General features: G+C 38.6%; 1 protein-coding gene across 1 annotated transcript; it reads left to right on the top strand.

Moving 5' to 3' along the window:
- Positions 1-352: 352 nt before the first annotated feature.
- Positions 353-15139, top strand: TMX1 (thioredoxin related transmembrane protein 1). The gene is made up of 8 exons (XM_056133592.1): positions 353-505; positions 3150-3265; positions 4681-4726; positions 6569-6697; positions 8937-8982; positions 9085-9186; positions 9299-9365; positions 14252-15139. The coding sequence occupies exons 1-8, from the start codon at positions 354-356 to the stop codon at positions 14425-14427; spliced, it is 834 nt and encodes a 277-aa protein (XP_055989567.1). The 5' UTR covers position 353; the 3' UTR covers positions 14428-15139.
- The last annotated feature ends 1214 nt before the right edge of the window (positions 15140-16353 follow it).

The following is a 16353-nucleotide window of genomic DNA, read 5'->3' as shown; positions in this document are numbered from 1 at the left end:
ACTGGCTTTAATGCAAACTCACCAATTGTCTAAGTATAAATGCTAGTCATTTTGGCGCCAAAATCTTTAGGGCAGCGCCTCCCTTTCTACATTTCCTGCTCTTCCAGTCGGGTCAACACTGGGGGCACGCCAGGCGATGCAGAGTCCGCTACTGTTGGGGATAACCGCGTCTCTTTCTTCCCTGCTCCACCTGCACGCTGGGACCCGGCCTGGTCGTGCGCAGTGAGCGTCCTCGCGGCGCGCGTCACGCCTGTGCGCACGCGCAAAGCCGCGCCCGGGGCGGAAGTGGGACGCGGGCGGGCGGGCGGAGGTGGGGGCTGCAGCGCCGGCTGCGGGGTGGGTGAGTGGCCGACATGGTCCACTCCCGGACGCTCGCGCTTCACCTGGCCGCGCTGGGGCTGTTGCTGTGCTGCGCTCCCAGGACACAAGGACGGCGGAGCGACGTGCGCGTCATCACCGAGGAGAACTGGAGAGAGTTGTTGGAAGGAGAGTGGATGCTGGAATTGTGAGTGTGGCGCAATCGTGTCGGGATGCCCAGCTCGGGCAGGTTGGGGTCCCCCATCCACGTCTGAACTGACGACGAGTTTAGCCCCTGACTCCCCCCTCTGCCTGGCACTGAGTTCCGGGTGACTGGAACTTCGAACCCCAGAGCGGCTGCCCCGGATTCGACCAGATCCCCAAACTCCTCTTGGAATTTGGTCCCGGCTGGGTCCCACCCCTCTGTCGGTTTCCAGGGAATATTAAGTTTCCTGTGAAGTGTGTTCCCTGCTTCTGATTCTAAAACTGGGCTGCTCCTCGGAGGTTGCATTTCTTTTCCCTCTTCTCCCAGTCTCTTGAAGGCTTTGCAGAGAGGTGATGGATCTGACAACTTCCCTATAGTTGTATTCGAAAGCGATCCTTTGCAGAGACTTTCCAGAACGTTGCAAAAGAGGGAATTGAGCGGAATCTTCCTTCTTTTGTCTAATAAGCCTGTAGAGTTGGAAATCGGGACTCGTTTAACGTTATAGATTAGGTGCCTTTGGTTCGGTTTTGAATGCAAAGTAAATTTAAGTTGGTTGGTTCACATACACGTTCTCTTCGTTATTAGTCGCTTTCCCCTACCCTCTCTCTACCCCAACTCATGTTTCTGCTTTTGATGTGTGTTTTTGCAATGTACTCCATGTATGTTTTTCAACTTGGGCTCTGACTCTTAGGCCTTTGTAAGGGGGGTAGCCTCAAAAGAAAATATGTGGGTGGATAATAAATTTGAGAAAGTGCCAGGTCATTGTTTACTGTAGAAAGAAAATAACATTACTTCTGAACAGTAGAATATAAAACTCTATACCTTTGCTTTAGGTGCTAAATTGGTATGCTAGCAAAATATAGTAACACTAATAAAAGCAGTATTAAATTGAGTATTAACAGTGTACTAGAGATTACTAAGCATTTGACATGTCCTTAATCTTGTATACATTCTATAAAGTGAGATATTTCTAGAGTTTAAGGTAACACATAGTAAGCATGCGGTAATAAATTATTAGGACCCCCCCCCCAACCCACACACACACACCATCTCTCTTTAACAAAGTATTATGTATTTCCCTTTGTCTTTGGGTTGCCAGTTAATTAGAGAGGTGAAGGTGGATATCGTCCACAGGAGAATTGAGAACCAGGATCATTAACCTAACAACCATAAAATCCACAAAAGGCATTGAGTATTTATATATGGAGAATATGGTGGAAATGTTTATTGTATGCATGTAATCTATAAGTTGGTGAAGTGAATTTTCAGGCACTATTGAAACTGCAGAGGAGAAGATATAACCAGTAACAGCATTTAGTTTTCATTGTCTTGAGAATGTGTTTTATAGTGGGTTCATAAAATACTCGGTTTCAAAAGAAATGTTTTCAGCATTGCTGATTATGAATTTATATACCAGATGTAGTCAAGTGTTGCTCAGAGATTTTTTTTTTTACAAAACCCATTTGCTCAAACTATATAAATATTGCATTTAAAAGTGGAGTATGAAAGGATTTGAATTAGAGCATCTGTAGAAGTGTATTGCTAGTATTCCCCTCTCCCTATACCCATTCCCTGCTCCCTTGGCCTGCTGATTGAGTTTGCATCTTTAGAAAGCAGTCAAGAAAATTAAGGAACTTGGACAAGGGAAGTAGTATTCCTAACATTCATCTGCTTTTATTAGAAATCAGCTCTTCACCTTGACATGTTTTTGTTCAAAAGTTTTGCCACAAAGATATTATAATTGTAGTGCAATTTGTTACTGGGGACTTTGACTTTCATATATGGCACTAGTCCTTAAACAATGCCTGTTTTAGAACTTTCGCTTTCATAAAAGAAGTTAAGAAAATGTGATGAAATACAGAAACTGCACTTACGTAAAACCGGTGGAAGCTTTATTATTTCCCTGGTTCCATTTTTTTTAAAAAATGAGTAAATTATAAGATAATGTACAATAAAGTAATGTTAAATCCAAGGGAAATGTCACAGTCTTGGAAGATCTGAGTAACAGAAGAATAGCTGAATACTAATGTGTTTCTCCTTAGGTTAATAAATGGTAGGTCTTAAGGTCAGGTGCTGACCAAGAATTTTGTCTGTCTGACTCTTTCTATGTAGGTTAAATTTTCAGGTAATATTTTTATACTGGAATGCAGATTTTTAACTTCTTTAATTAAAAATATCCTGCCTTACCAGACCAGCTATCCTTGTGGCAGTCATTCTGAACTGAGTTGCAATTCCTTAAGGTGGGGTTTGTGTGGCTTTCAATTTTTTTCCCTACTGCCACCGTACATTTGTGCGATTTTACATGGAATTATTGAAACTTGTGAACTCCAAATTTAACTTGGCACTTTCTAGTGGATACATTTTTCATAGAGACATTAAAAGGATTGTAAAGAGCTGTTTTGTATCCGAGAAGTTCATGTAACTAAAAAACTTACTTTCAGAATTGCTTTGGAGTAGCATCGTCATAATTCTTCCTTCTCAGAGAATTTGATCAATGCAAATTAACCTCTTTACAAGTTAGCCTCTTTGCTCCTATGTTTTAAGAATAAAATGTTCTTTGCAAATCTTAATCATTTTAAAGTTGCAGTCCCTATATGGTCACATTAGAGTATCTAACTTTTTATTGTTATTTGTAACTCTGTCTTAGTTATGCTCCATGGTGTCCTGCATGTCAGAACCTTCAACCAGAATGGGAAAGTTTTGCTGAATGGGGAGAAGATCTTGAGGTCAATGTTGCAAAAGTAGACGTCACAGATCAGACAGGTACTGTTTGTTAAGTTGGATTTATTGTGCTTCTTTGCATATTGGGTTGATGTTTGTCCTGTTTGTTCCACATTACACGGTCTTCATTGCTCTTTCATTGGGTTTTAAGATCATAACTGTCTGCAGCTAGCAAAATTTACCCACTCTCCTCCCTAGTCAGAACTCAGCTTGTGATATCAAAAAAGCAGATCTCCTGGTTCTTTGTGTGGGTGATTCTGAAGGTGCTGGGGAACTCTGCCTCTGCCCCATTCTTTCCCACAGAACTGCATTTGATCTTTTCCCCCTTTGTATCCCAGGCCTTAGCTTTGTAGGTGCAATGCCTTTTTCAGAAAGATATTTTTCACATTGTTGGGTATTGAACCCAAGGCCTTTCAGACTCAAGGCCTTTCAAATATGGAAAGCGTGCAAGAGTTGCTGGTTGAACCTCTTGCTCTAACATGGTTTTTCAGACTTTTTAGAATGCTGTGGTCTGTATTGGACATTGGACCAAGACATCCTTTTCACTTGTGCCAAACTTCAGAAGAAAAGAGCTTGTGATTAAGATTCTTTGTAGAGTCAAGGTCACATTCCCTGACAAGTGATGGAAACCTCTGTCATTTGGTGCTAAATTTAATGCATGTGATTTGTCGTGAATTGTTGATGACAGCCTGCTCAGTTGTAGGGTCAAGTACAGTCTTGACTTAGTCCCCTGGATAAGTAGCAGCCTTGCAAGGATGCTTCTTTCTCAGACCAACTTTTCTTAACATGTCCTTGGTGACAGTAAATCTGGGTTCTTCACTCTGCTCTCATTCCTTATGATATTAATAACTAATATTTGTTGAGCATTTACCTATTATAGGCATTGCTCCAGGTATTTTGTATTTTTTTGTTTAATCCTGACACAGCATTGCATAATAGAGAATATTCTCATTTTCATAGATGCAAAACAAGCCCACACCATAGTTATGTTAGTGTTCAATACGTGTTTACTAAAGTTTACAAGCTCTTATTATTGCTTATCTTGTGAAAGAATCCTATTTCCTTTTTTAACAATGCTTAAGCTCATCCTTTGTTTTATGAATGTGATTTCATACCTTTCTAAGATTTATGTGCTGAACCCACTTATCGCTAGCAGTCTTATACACAGTATAATCAATATATAATTGATCAAATGCTTTTAATATTCAAACTCCACATATTTTTTAACTAAGATATATGTAGAAGGGTGTTCTCAATTTACATAAGTTCCTACTTGATGTTCTTTTCATTTTTTATAAAATGCTACAATTGAAGTTAATTTCATACTCATGCTTACTATTTAAATAAACTTTATTTGTATTTGAATAATTTGGAATCAACTTTTAAGCAGCACATAGTGGCAACATATAAAATCTGTGTGTTATTTCTTACATTTATTTATAATCTATCATTTGCAGGACTGAGTGGACGATTTATCATAACTGCTCTTCCTACTATTTATCAGTAAGTATTTGAAGTTTCTTTATACAGTGGAGTGCATTAGAAATGTAATCAGAATTGGTGGCATCTGGCCTGGATCATGTTCAAAGAGCAAGCATTTTCAGCAAGTATGTTGGAAGGTGTGTTTGCTAGTCCAGCCACCTTTAGAATGGTGTATGAAATGTCCCTGTTCTTAAATACTTCTCATTGTTTTAGAGGTGATATTTGCATAAAATGGTATGGTAATATTCAGAGTAGTAAATGAGCCTAGAGTTGTGGTTCTTGTAGGAATTTTGATAAGGGAAAAATCACCATGCTCTGGAGTGGTTCTGGGAATTAAACCCAGCTTTGGAGGAGAACTTTCTGGAGTATAGACTAAGTATTGGATCCTAAGGCATATCTCCTTAACGTCATAAATAAAAGCACGGTCTATCAAATTAAGAAAGTGCTATCATTCAACTGTGGTGGGAAGAGAGGTTGCCATAGGTGTTTTCAGAATAAACGAGTGTGTGGTCTTCAGTTTCAGGTCTCTTAGTTTGATTTTATCTTCTAAACATGTCTACCTGCCCTCTACCTTAATGTAATCTAGGGGGTGAGTTAGAAGGAAGCACTTCTCTCACCTACAGTTAGGGAAGCAACGAGTTTGAAGTTCTTTGTGTGTCTATATCTAGCTCTTTGTCATATTTCCCTCTCATTTTTATACTAGCCTACGTCTTTTTTATCCTTACTTACATTGTATCTGTTTAAATGCCTATTCTCAGTTTCCATCATAGCTTTTCTCCCTCTTCCTTCTTTCAGTCCTTTATCCTAAATGCCCCTGAAGTAACTAGAGTAACTTTGTTTTTTATCTCTCAATAATACCCCTGAACTGATCTTGAGTTGTCCTTCCCTTTTTCTTCTAGTCACATTGGTTATCTTATTTATTCCCTTACTCTTTGCCTGTTGAACTCCTATCCATCTTCCAAACAAAGGCCCAAAAGCCATTTTCTACTCAAAACTTTGATTCTTTTGAATTGGGACTTGTCTCCTGCTTTTGAGTTCTGAATGGTGGTCTCCTAGCCCTACTGTCAAGTTGACATTGAAGTCCTTGAACTTCATGATAAAACAGTTAGATCGGCTTGATTGACAGTATTATATTTTAAAGTGTGTCACATGGATATGCTGTGGGATCCAGAGCACGGGTGACTGAATCAGAACTCCATATACTAGGGAAGGGAAAAAGGTAGTTGTCAGGAAGAGTCAAATTGGATTTTCAGAAACTGCTACTGAAAAAGGAGGAAGGGAAGCCCTGAAGTAGTGAGTTATCAAGCTTGATGGCTGAGATGATGTCATTGTGACAGAAAATAATAGAAAAATTCTGTGTATCTTTAATCCATAGTTGAGTAATAGCTAATAATTACTAAGGGGCAGACATTCTCCTAACAACTTCATATAATTGCTGCTTTAATATGTATATTATATATGGGCTTAAAGTGATTTTTCTGAGATTTATCTCCTTTCCGTAGGTGTCTTCTTCCTACCTTCCAGTTTTGAGATATAATCGACACATACCTACTTCTAATGTTTCATTGTTTTATTATTGGAAAGAGCAACAAAATAATTTATTTTAAGGCTCATTTTGTGGTGTGTGTGTGTGTGTGTGTGTGTGTGTGTGTGTGTGTACTGGAAAAGACTTAAGGCTGTTTAAAAAGAAACCTCATTCAATTGGAACTAAGATGTTATAAGTACATAGTATTAATTTATTGCTTGTGCATTGCTGATCACTTTCAAAATTGGGATTCACTTTGAAATGAGTTTAGAGAAATAGAACAAATACAAGTGTTTTTCAGTTGTTGGTGGTTAAGATTTCATTTTAATATCCTCTAGTTGTAAAGATGGTCATTTTAGACGCTACCAGGGCCCAAGGACTAAGAAGGACTTCATAAATTTCATAAGTGAAAAAGAGTGGAAGAATATTGAACCTGTTTCAGCATGGTTTGGCCCAGGTTCTGTTCTGTAAGTATAAGTAATTTTTGTCTTACTTATTTTATAATATCACTTGGTCACTTGATCACTTGACATCCTCTCACTCTTGTCGATTTGCTCGAGTGGGCGCCAGAAACATCTCCATTCCTGTAACACGGTAGTGTAGCCCAATGGCGTCTGCTCGCTCCAGGAACATGAAGAGCCTCAAACCGATTATAATATATTAGATCATAATTATATTTCATGGAAGAAGATATTCACGGTTTATTTCTTGAATCTAAAGGATTTTTCAGAGATATTTTTAGTTTGACCTTATCTTAAGTGAAATAATATTTTCATCCATATAAAAGTAACAGGCTGGGGCTGGAGTGATAGCACAGTGGGTAGGGTGTTTGCCTTGCCGACCCGGATTGATTCCCAGCATCTCATATGGTCCCCCGGGCACCGCCAGGGGTAATTCCTGAGTGCATGAGCCAGGAGTAACTCCTGAGCATTGCCGGGTGTGACCCAAAAAGCAGAAGAAAAAAAAAAGTAACAGGCATTATATAGAAGTTGAATATCATTTCAGGAATATTTTGGCTTTTGTAGAAAGGAACTTTTTATCAGCAGAATCTAAGTAAACTCCTTAAGAGTGTGAGCAGTATGATGTGTAAAGCTACTCTTTGGGTTTAGTAATTTGAATGAGAAGTCTCAAACTTTTATCCTTGATTTTCTTCTGTGTCTTTTGCTTTGTTATAGTTGGGAAGAGTGTTACTGTTTGTTTAGGAGCTACATCTGGCTGTGCTCAGGGCTTACTTGTGGCTCTGTGCTCAGGGATCACTCCTAGAAGGGCTTAGAGTCCATATGGGCTACTGGTAATTGAACCTAGATAGACTGCATGCAAAGCAAATGCTCTGCTCATTCCCCTGTCCTGCCTGTGGTCTTTTGCCTTTGGCTCATTCAGTGGTATTCAGGGAGCTATTCCTATGTCTGCTATTCCTATGGGTTGCTCCTGGCAGAGCTTGAGGACCCATGAGGTGCTGAGGATTGAAGCATGACCTCCCACATGCATATCATGCATTTAGCCTGTTGAACAAGCTTTCTAGCCCTGTGCCCTTTTTTTGGTTGTCCACCTAAGAAGCCAATTAGTTCTGGAAAATTTCTTTTCATTTATATGACAATGACTTAGTATTTATTTCAGTTGCAGTCACTTTTTGTTTTGTTTTGTTTTGAAGCCATATCAAACTAATGCTATGGTAAGTTTTATTTTAGTAAAAGGGGCAGTTAATTGCTACCTGGGAAAGACAGTCTCAGTAGGTGTTCCATATTTTCCCTTCAGGCTTCCTTCTCTCCTCATTATTTGTGGGCACTTAAGTCAGAGTAAGAGTTGACATTAGTTTACTGTTGTACGTAATTTATACAGCCTACTTCCAGAGACCTTAAAACCTGTTATTCAGACTGTATTGGAGTGACTGATGAAAGTTGAAAGTTTAATAAACTCAAAGCTAAAGGATGAAAAGGAAAAAAAATTATTAAATATTTTATTTAGGAGGACATCATATCGTTGCTTTAATTCATAAGTTTACTTTCAATTAATGAGTCTCAATTACATATATGAAGTCAGTGATCACTTTATCTTGATTAAAAGGACAATAAAATCTGTCAGATTTTGTTGCTATATATAGAAGGAGTAACAGTTACATATAGAAAATAAAGAGATAGACACCGCCCACGAACGAGCCCTCTGGCTACTCAACAAGCGGCTTAATCCATGGTCCCAGAAACTCAGAAACAAATCTCCAAATCCAGCGGTTTTTGGCAGAAATCCCTCCAGATTTAATTATTAAGATTTCCGAATTCCAAAATCGCAAGGCTGCTACCGCGCCCACACGATATTGTATATTATTCATTATCAGCAATAGGAAACAAATTGTCTAATGTTGCCTTTTCAGTAGGTGTGAGTGTTGGGCCAAAATCCCAAATAATAATGGTGGATCTGGTGTTGAAATATTGAATGTAATCAAAATAGAGAGTAATGTGGAAACCGTCTGCCACACAGGTAGGGGAGGATCTAGGATGGGGGGTAGATTGGGGTTTTTGGTGGTGGAAAATGTGCACTAGTGAAGGGACAAGTATTTTATCATTGTATGATTGAGACTTAAACCCGAAAGCTTTGTAACTGCTCTCACGGTGATTCAATAAATAAATGTGTATATATAAAAAGAAAGGAAAATAGAGATCTATATATTCTGTTTTCAAACTACATCATAATGAGCCTCTTTTCTTTTAGGATGAGTAGCATGTCAGCGCTCTTTCAGCTGTCTATGTGGATCAGGGTATGGCTAACATTTTATATCTATTTAAAACATTTTTAACTTTATTTTTTAAATGACCAGCTTTTCAGTCCTTTCTTTTCTTTCTTTTTTTTTCTTTTTTAGACTTGTCACAATTATTTTACTGAAGACCTTGGATTACCAGTTTGGGGATCATACACAGTTTTTGCTCTAGCCACTCTATTTTCAGGACTACTACTAGGACTTGTAAGTACTTCCTTTTTAGGGTACTAAGACTATTTAAAAATTTGATGATATAGTTCTAGTACTAGTTGTATCATATATTAGACATTTAGATTTCTTATGTTTGTTTTTATAGTGTATGATATTTGTGGCCGATTGCCTTTGTCCTTCAAAAAGACGTAGACCCCAGCCATACCCTTCCAGTAAGTATATTTTAAAATACAAATGTAAATTAGACTTAACAGGCTTCCCTTTATCTTAAGTTTTTTAAAATGGAGTGGTATCTATATTGAATGGGAAAGGAGATACATATATCATATAAGAAAGTTCACCCACTGGATTTTAGAACATAGATATTTTATTGGCTTTTGTAATATGGAAGGTGCATATAAATTGTGATTATATACTATTGAGATGATTAATAAACTTGATCTGCTACCAGCTTATTTGAAAATTCTTTGATAATCATGGATCCATTTAATATACTTCATCACTGTCATCACTGTCCTCCTGTTGTTCATCGATTTGCTCGAGCGGGCCCAGTAACGTCTCCATTGGAGACTTTGTTGTTACTGTGTCTGGCATATCGAATACATCACGGGTAGCTTGCCAGGCTCTGCCGTGCGGGCGAGAGACTCTTGGTAGCTTGCCGGGCTCTCCGAGAGGGGCGGAGGAATCGAACTCTGGTCGGCCATGTTGGCTGCGTGCAAGGCAAACGCCCTACCGCTGTGCTATTGCTCCAGCCCTAATATACTTAAATCAAGGAATAGTTGGGCATTCTATTCTTGAATTCATTAGTATAGGAACCACTTTTGGATATTTTTTGTATATGGTAGCTAAGGTTTTACTGGTTCTATTCTTGAATTCATTAGGATAGGAACCACTTTTGGATATTTTCTGTATATGGTAGCTAAGGTTTTACTGGTTGGGTATTGGGACAGGAAACTTTAGTTACGGTTTAGGACTGGCATTGACATAGGCTTCACTGTGAGTTTGTGTAACTAAACGCATTGACTGTTATCTGCTTCAATACAGTTTCCTACCAGTCATTTACTTTTAGTAACCTTCTTGTCATGGGAGCCCCTCCTGTTTGAGGTTTATGAAGAACTCTGCTTCCTGTCATTTGCTTACTTTTGAGCAGATATCTCAAGTCGACTGCATAAGTGATGTACTTCCCATTTTTTGTGGTTGAAGAAACTCAGGTTTAGAGAGGTGAAATGCTTACCCAACGTCATACAGAAGGGCTAAGAATAGTATTGTGACCTTTGACCTGGCATTTGTTTCATTATATTGCTTTGATGCTTGAGGGTTTCTTGATCAAAACTTCTAATGTGAAATTGTATTTATTGATACTTTGTTCAATGACTAAGTGGTAGGTTGTGCTGATAAAGGAGGAAGGGAAGGGAATCTTGTTATTTAACAAGGGCCACTGATATAGAGGGAAAAATTGTAAGGTTGGGAAAAGCTCACCATCCTGCATTCTGTCTTTGGTACCACATACCCTCCATTCCCTCTCTCTCAACCCTCAGTAGCACTACTGAGTGTAGCCCCCTAAAAAAATTACAGGAAAAAATGTAGATTACTTAAACAATTTAAAAGTTGATCAATTAAAATACTACTTATTTGGGGTCTAGTTCGGCAGTGCTTAAGGGCTACCTATGATTAGATGCTCAAAGGACCAACCCAGGGGACTAAACCAGGCAGTGCTGTGTACTGAACCTGGATATCCTGAATGTAGCACTTATGTTATAACCCTGACCCTGAACAGTTTACATTTTTTTATACTTCATAAACCTAACCCTAACAACATATTTGTCTTTCAACTTGTGAAAGAGCTGGTAGTTACTAATCTATGCTTTAATGCTGTACTCTCCTGTTGTGGAAGTCACATGATTCAAATTGCTTTTTCATCCCATATTTGGTTAGGAAAACATCCAAGTAAGTCAGACATGAAGGAAAGTAGGAGTCTTTGGTTCATATAACAAGAAAGATTGAAGTCAGAGTTGAATGGATCCTGGACTCGAGTGTTAGGATGCTGTTTTTAGATTTCTCAGTTATCTCTGTGCCTTTGTTTGCTCTATTTTTGGCTTTTTTTTCTAGCACGGAATTATTTAGAAAGCCATAGAGTATAAAAGAAAACCTGATTTCTCCCTATATCCACTTATCTTCTGGAGAAATTCTGGATCATTTCACTTGTATAAAGCGCTCATTTCTTGTAATAGTCATTATAAACCTTCATATTCTGGACACTCATGACCTTTTGAGTTGTGTAATGTTCATTTTTAAAATATGAGCCATATTCACTGGGCATCACCAGGGCCCCCCTAGTGGTTCTCGGGGGCCATGTACTACTGTGGATTGAACTGGAGGCACATAAGTAAACTCTCTCCCTCTTTAGTCCTTGAGCTGGATAATTTTTAAATTGTCTTTTGTACACTGTTAGATAATCAGCAGCATTGCACTAGATGCAAGTACTGCCATCCTTCTCAGTTTGGACAACAAAAAGTATCTAGATACCACTAAGTTGTGTTTGGGGAGGAGGGTGGCATGGGTGATGGGAGTACAACTGCTACTGCAAATTGTAGTTTGGATTACAGCCATGTGCAGTGAGGAATAGGGAAGGGGGTTATTAACTCTTGTATAAACTCTCAAGGGGCGGTCAGGGGGGCCCCCGATGGCTCTTCCCATAGCCACCTGCGTTTGGGATGGACCCAGGCCACTCCCCCAGCCAGGGCGGCCAGGGCGGCCTGGGCCTTGGGGCAGACGGAGGAGGAAAGGAGGGCCAAGCAGGTTGGTTGATCAGTTGCCATCTATTCCATTCTCTCCACTTGCCTGCCCCAGTCTCTCTTATTTATTTATTTTTTAATTTTATTGAATCACTGTGAGATAGTTATAAGCTTTCATGTTTAGGTTACAATCACAGAATGATCAAACACCCATCCCTCCACCAGTGCACATTCCCCACCACCAATATCTCCAGTATATCCCCCCTTTCCCACCCTCCCCCTGCCTCCATGGCAGACATGATTCTCCATAATCTCTCTCTATTTTTGGGCATTATGGTTTGCAATACAGACACTGAAAGGCCATCATGTTTGGTCCTTTATCCACTTTCTGCACACATCTCCCATCCCAACCAATTCCTCCAGCTATCTTTTTCTTAGCGATCCCTTCTCTATTCCAGCTGCCTTCTCCCCTTTGCTCATGAGGTAGGCTTCCAGCTATGGAGCAATCTATCTGTCCTGTGTATCTACTGTCCTTAGGTGTCAGCCTCATGTTATATTGTTTTATACTCCACAAATGAGTGCAGTCTTTCTCTGTCTGTCCCTCTCTTTCTGACTCATTTCACTTAGCATGATACTCTTCATGTCTATCCATTTATAAGCAAAGTTCATGACTTCATCTCTCCTGACAGCTGCATAGTATTCCATTGTGTAGATGTAGCAAAGTTTCTTTAACCAGTCATCTGTTCTCGGGCACTTGGGTTGTTTCCAGATTTTGGCTATTGTGAACAATGCTGCAATGAATATATAGGTACAGATGTCATTTCTACTGTGCTTTTTTGCATCCTCAGGATATATTCCCAGAAGTGGTATTGCGGGGTCATATCGAAGCTCAATTTCTAGTTTTTGAAGGACTGTCTATATTGTTTTGCAGAAAGGCTGGACTAGTGGGCATTCCCACCAATAGTGAAAGAGTGTCCCTTTTTCCGCACATCCATGCCAGCACTGGTTGCTTTTGTTCTTTTGAATGTGTGCCAGTCTCTGGTGTGAGATGATATCTCATTGTTGTTTTGATTAAAAAAATGCTCCACATTGCCCCAGTCTCTCTGAGCCTCCCATTCTAGTCTCTCACTGCTACTCATTCCCGTCTCCTGTCTCTCCCGCTCATCTCTTCGTGCTCCGTCTCGCAGCCTGGGCTTTCTCTCTCTCTCTCCACGTGCCTGCTCCTGTGTTCTTCTTCTACGTTCTTCTCTCTCTATCCCCCTTACTAGCCTCTCCAGGGTCCATCTTGCCTCCCTGCTCTTTCTCAAGCTCTCCCCAGTTCTCTTGTCTCCAACTTCCCAGCATTCTGGGCTGACACAGCACCCTGTCAGGTAGCAAAATCAGCATAAAAAAGCCCTTCCAGAAGGCCCACCTTCTGGAAAAGGAAACAAGGGAAACACTACGGAAGAGGTATTCCAAAGCCCTTCCTGTCTGCTCAAGGCCAAAATACCTCTTAAGGTGTTTTTCTCCTTTCCTCAGTCCAATAACTATCAACCACTTAATATTTATTTATTTATTTTATTTTTATTAGTGAGACACAATGAGGTACAGTTGTAGACTTACAAATTTTTGTGCATTTTTGTATGAACACTTAAGAGATAACATTGAGGCTTATAGGGCAGCTCTCCTGGGAACATCTTGCCACAGACTCAGACTACAGCGCTCAGGCCAGATCAATCATTCCTAACCCTAGCAGGGTCCGAATCTGGTTACTACTTTTTGGATTGTGACAGCATTTGTCCATGACCAAGCTCTTAACTTTTAGTTAAGCATTATGGCACTTTGGCCAGGCCCATCTCGATGCCAGGGTAGCAAAAAATTAGGGTATAAGTGTATGTGTGTACATACTCAAAAATGTACTGATCTTTATACAGTATTTTGGTGTATTGTAGTTCTTCTCAAATTCACAAGATCTCAAATTCACAGCATTAATCTGGGTTATGATTTTTAGTTGCATTCTTCCCGGCCGTGTATCTATACATTTAAAAATTAACTAATTAATTTTTGTTTTGGAAGCCATACCCTGAAGTGCTCAGGGTTTACTCCTGTGCTCCCAGTAGTTTCTCATGGACCATATGGAATTTTGAGGATTAATCCTGGCAAGGTATATGCCTACCCATTATATATACTATCTCTTCAACCCCCCAGACCATTTCTTTTGGAAACAGTATCATTCTCCCTAACTTTTTTCTTCCTAACTTTTTTTTCCCCAAATGCCACACATAAGACTGGTAAATGCAAAAGCAGTTAATTTTGCTCTTACTCTAATACCAATCTCAAACATCAACAAAAAACACATTTCTGATCTTTCTCCTATTTTTAAGACAAATTATCGGAATCATCTCTACCGGTGAAAGAAGTGGAGAAGAAACAAGAGGCTGATGAAGAAGATGCTTCAGAAGAGGAAGCTGAAAGGAAAGAAGAAACACACAAAGACTTGTCACAGAGTGCCCTCAGACAGCGTCCTGTGGGCCCGTCACTGGCCACAGATAAATCCTAGTTCACTTTTATAGATATCTTAATATGGTCTTGACAAAACAGAAGAATGAGCTTTTCTTTTGGGTTGAAATTAACTGTGAATTGCTTGCAGAATTCAGTCTTGATTGTCATTGGATTGAAAGGTCTACTTTCAGAAAGTAAAGTAGCTAAGAACTTTGAAAGTTGTATTTAAGAACAAAATGATGGTTTATAGAATTCTTTAAATTTTTTGATGAGCTTTTGGAAATATCTGGTGCCAAGCAATGAGATTTGTGTGTTTAAGTAATAAAACCTTTCAAGTCTGAGTTGAAAAATTACATTTCCCAAGTATTACATTATTGAGGTATTTAAGGAGATTAGAGAAAACAGTTTCTCATCTGATATAATTTTTCTCAGTTTCACTGTGTGAAAAAAAAGAACATTTCCCATAAATGGGAACTTTGCCCCTTGTCTCAAGAAATGCATATATTAGTAGCAACTCTATGCTCTTTTTAAAAGGTAGACTACAAAATTTCTTGTATTTTTAGGTTATGCAACTAATAAAAATAATCATAAATTTTCTACATATAATTTGTGCTTCCCTATAGGAATTGCTACTGATTTAGGGAGGCTTTTTTTTTTCTCTTAATCTACTGTGCCGTCTTGATTCCTATACAGATTGCTTGCCTTTCTGTTCCTCTTTGTTCAATGTATGGTATGTACTTTTCTTTTTCTTTTCTTTTTTTGATTTTTTTTTTTTGGGGGTATGTACTTTTCTTTTTCTTTTCTTTTTTTGATTTTTGTTTTTTGGGTCACACCTGGTGATGCTCAAGGGTTGCGCCTGGCTCTGCACTCAGGTATCACTCCTGGCAGACTTGGGGACTATATGGAATGCTGGGGAATGGAACCTGGGTTCGCCATGTGCAAGGCAAGCACCCTATGTGCTGTACTATCTCTTGGGCCTCTGTACTTTTCTTAAATACCATGAGTTACACTTTTTATTTTCAAAGTTAGATAATTTCTTAGCAATATGTTTTAATAACTAGTACTTTTTTTGGTTTCATACTTTTTTGTTTGAGCTATCAGCTAATTAAAATTTTGGCTACTCATTTCAGATTTTACATCATTCTTGTTAAGCTCTACTTGAACTTTATTTTTAATAATTTTTGTTATGAAGATGAACATTCCTGATTTTTATTTCATGTATGGAAAAGCCTTGGTATTTTAGATTTTTGAAAATCATGAGAAGCTTAATTTGATATAAAAGTTTGCATTCTACTCAGGAAAAAATTCCACCTTTGAGTGTATGTTCTCACTGTAAATTTACCCTAGTATACAGAAAGCTCTTAGTTGATTATACGATGTGGGTGTATACTGTGTGTTTTAGAACCATAACTTTCTTCTGTTTTTGAAGATAGAGTACATCTCTACTGTTCTATCTGTAGTGTGGTATGTTACAGGTGGGAAATAATCAAGAGGAGATATTTAGGATATTTTCTTCCTTAAAGAGCTAGAACTGAATTTTAATCTTAGTGGTGGATTACAGTAATGTAGTTAGGGGGAAACCACAAACATTTAGAATGAATCGATCACCTGTTTATTATGTAGTCAGCAATTTCTGTACAGCTTTCTTTTGTCTAGATTCTAATGTGTGAATCCATTAGACCTAGAATATAATGTTGTATAGCAATTTTCTTTTAAATTTTAATTTTCTTTTTAGAATATTAAATATCCAACCGTTGAATGGTTTGGATGTTTATTAAGTTTAGAATGCTTTAAAAAATGTATTCAAAGCACAAAATAAACTTTTCTAAGTGCTTCACTGAAGTTAAAGATGGATGTGATTTCTAGTTGCATATTTATAAATGCTTTGTATTTAACACTGTACAAATAGTCCTATCACTTTTTAATGTATTTAAGTCTGTAATCCTAAGGCTAGAGTCAAGTACACATTTTATTCTCTTGGGAT

This window comes from Sorex fumeus, unplaced genomic scaffold (assembly GCF_029834395.1).
Source record: "Sorex fumeus unplaced genomic scaffold, SorFum_2.1 ptg000098l, whole genome shotgun sequence".
NCBI lineage: Eukaryota > Metazoa > Chordata > Mammalia > Eulipotyphla > Soricidae > Sorex > Sorex fumeus.
The sequence above is the reverse complement of the archived record's forward strand: the minus strand, read 5'-3'. Positions and strand labels throughout refer to the sequence as shown.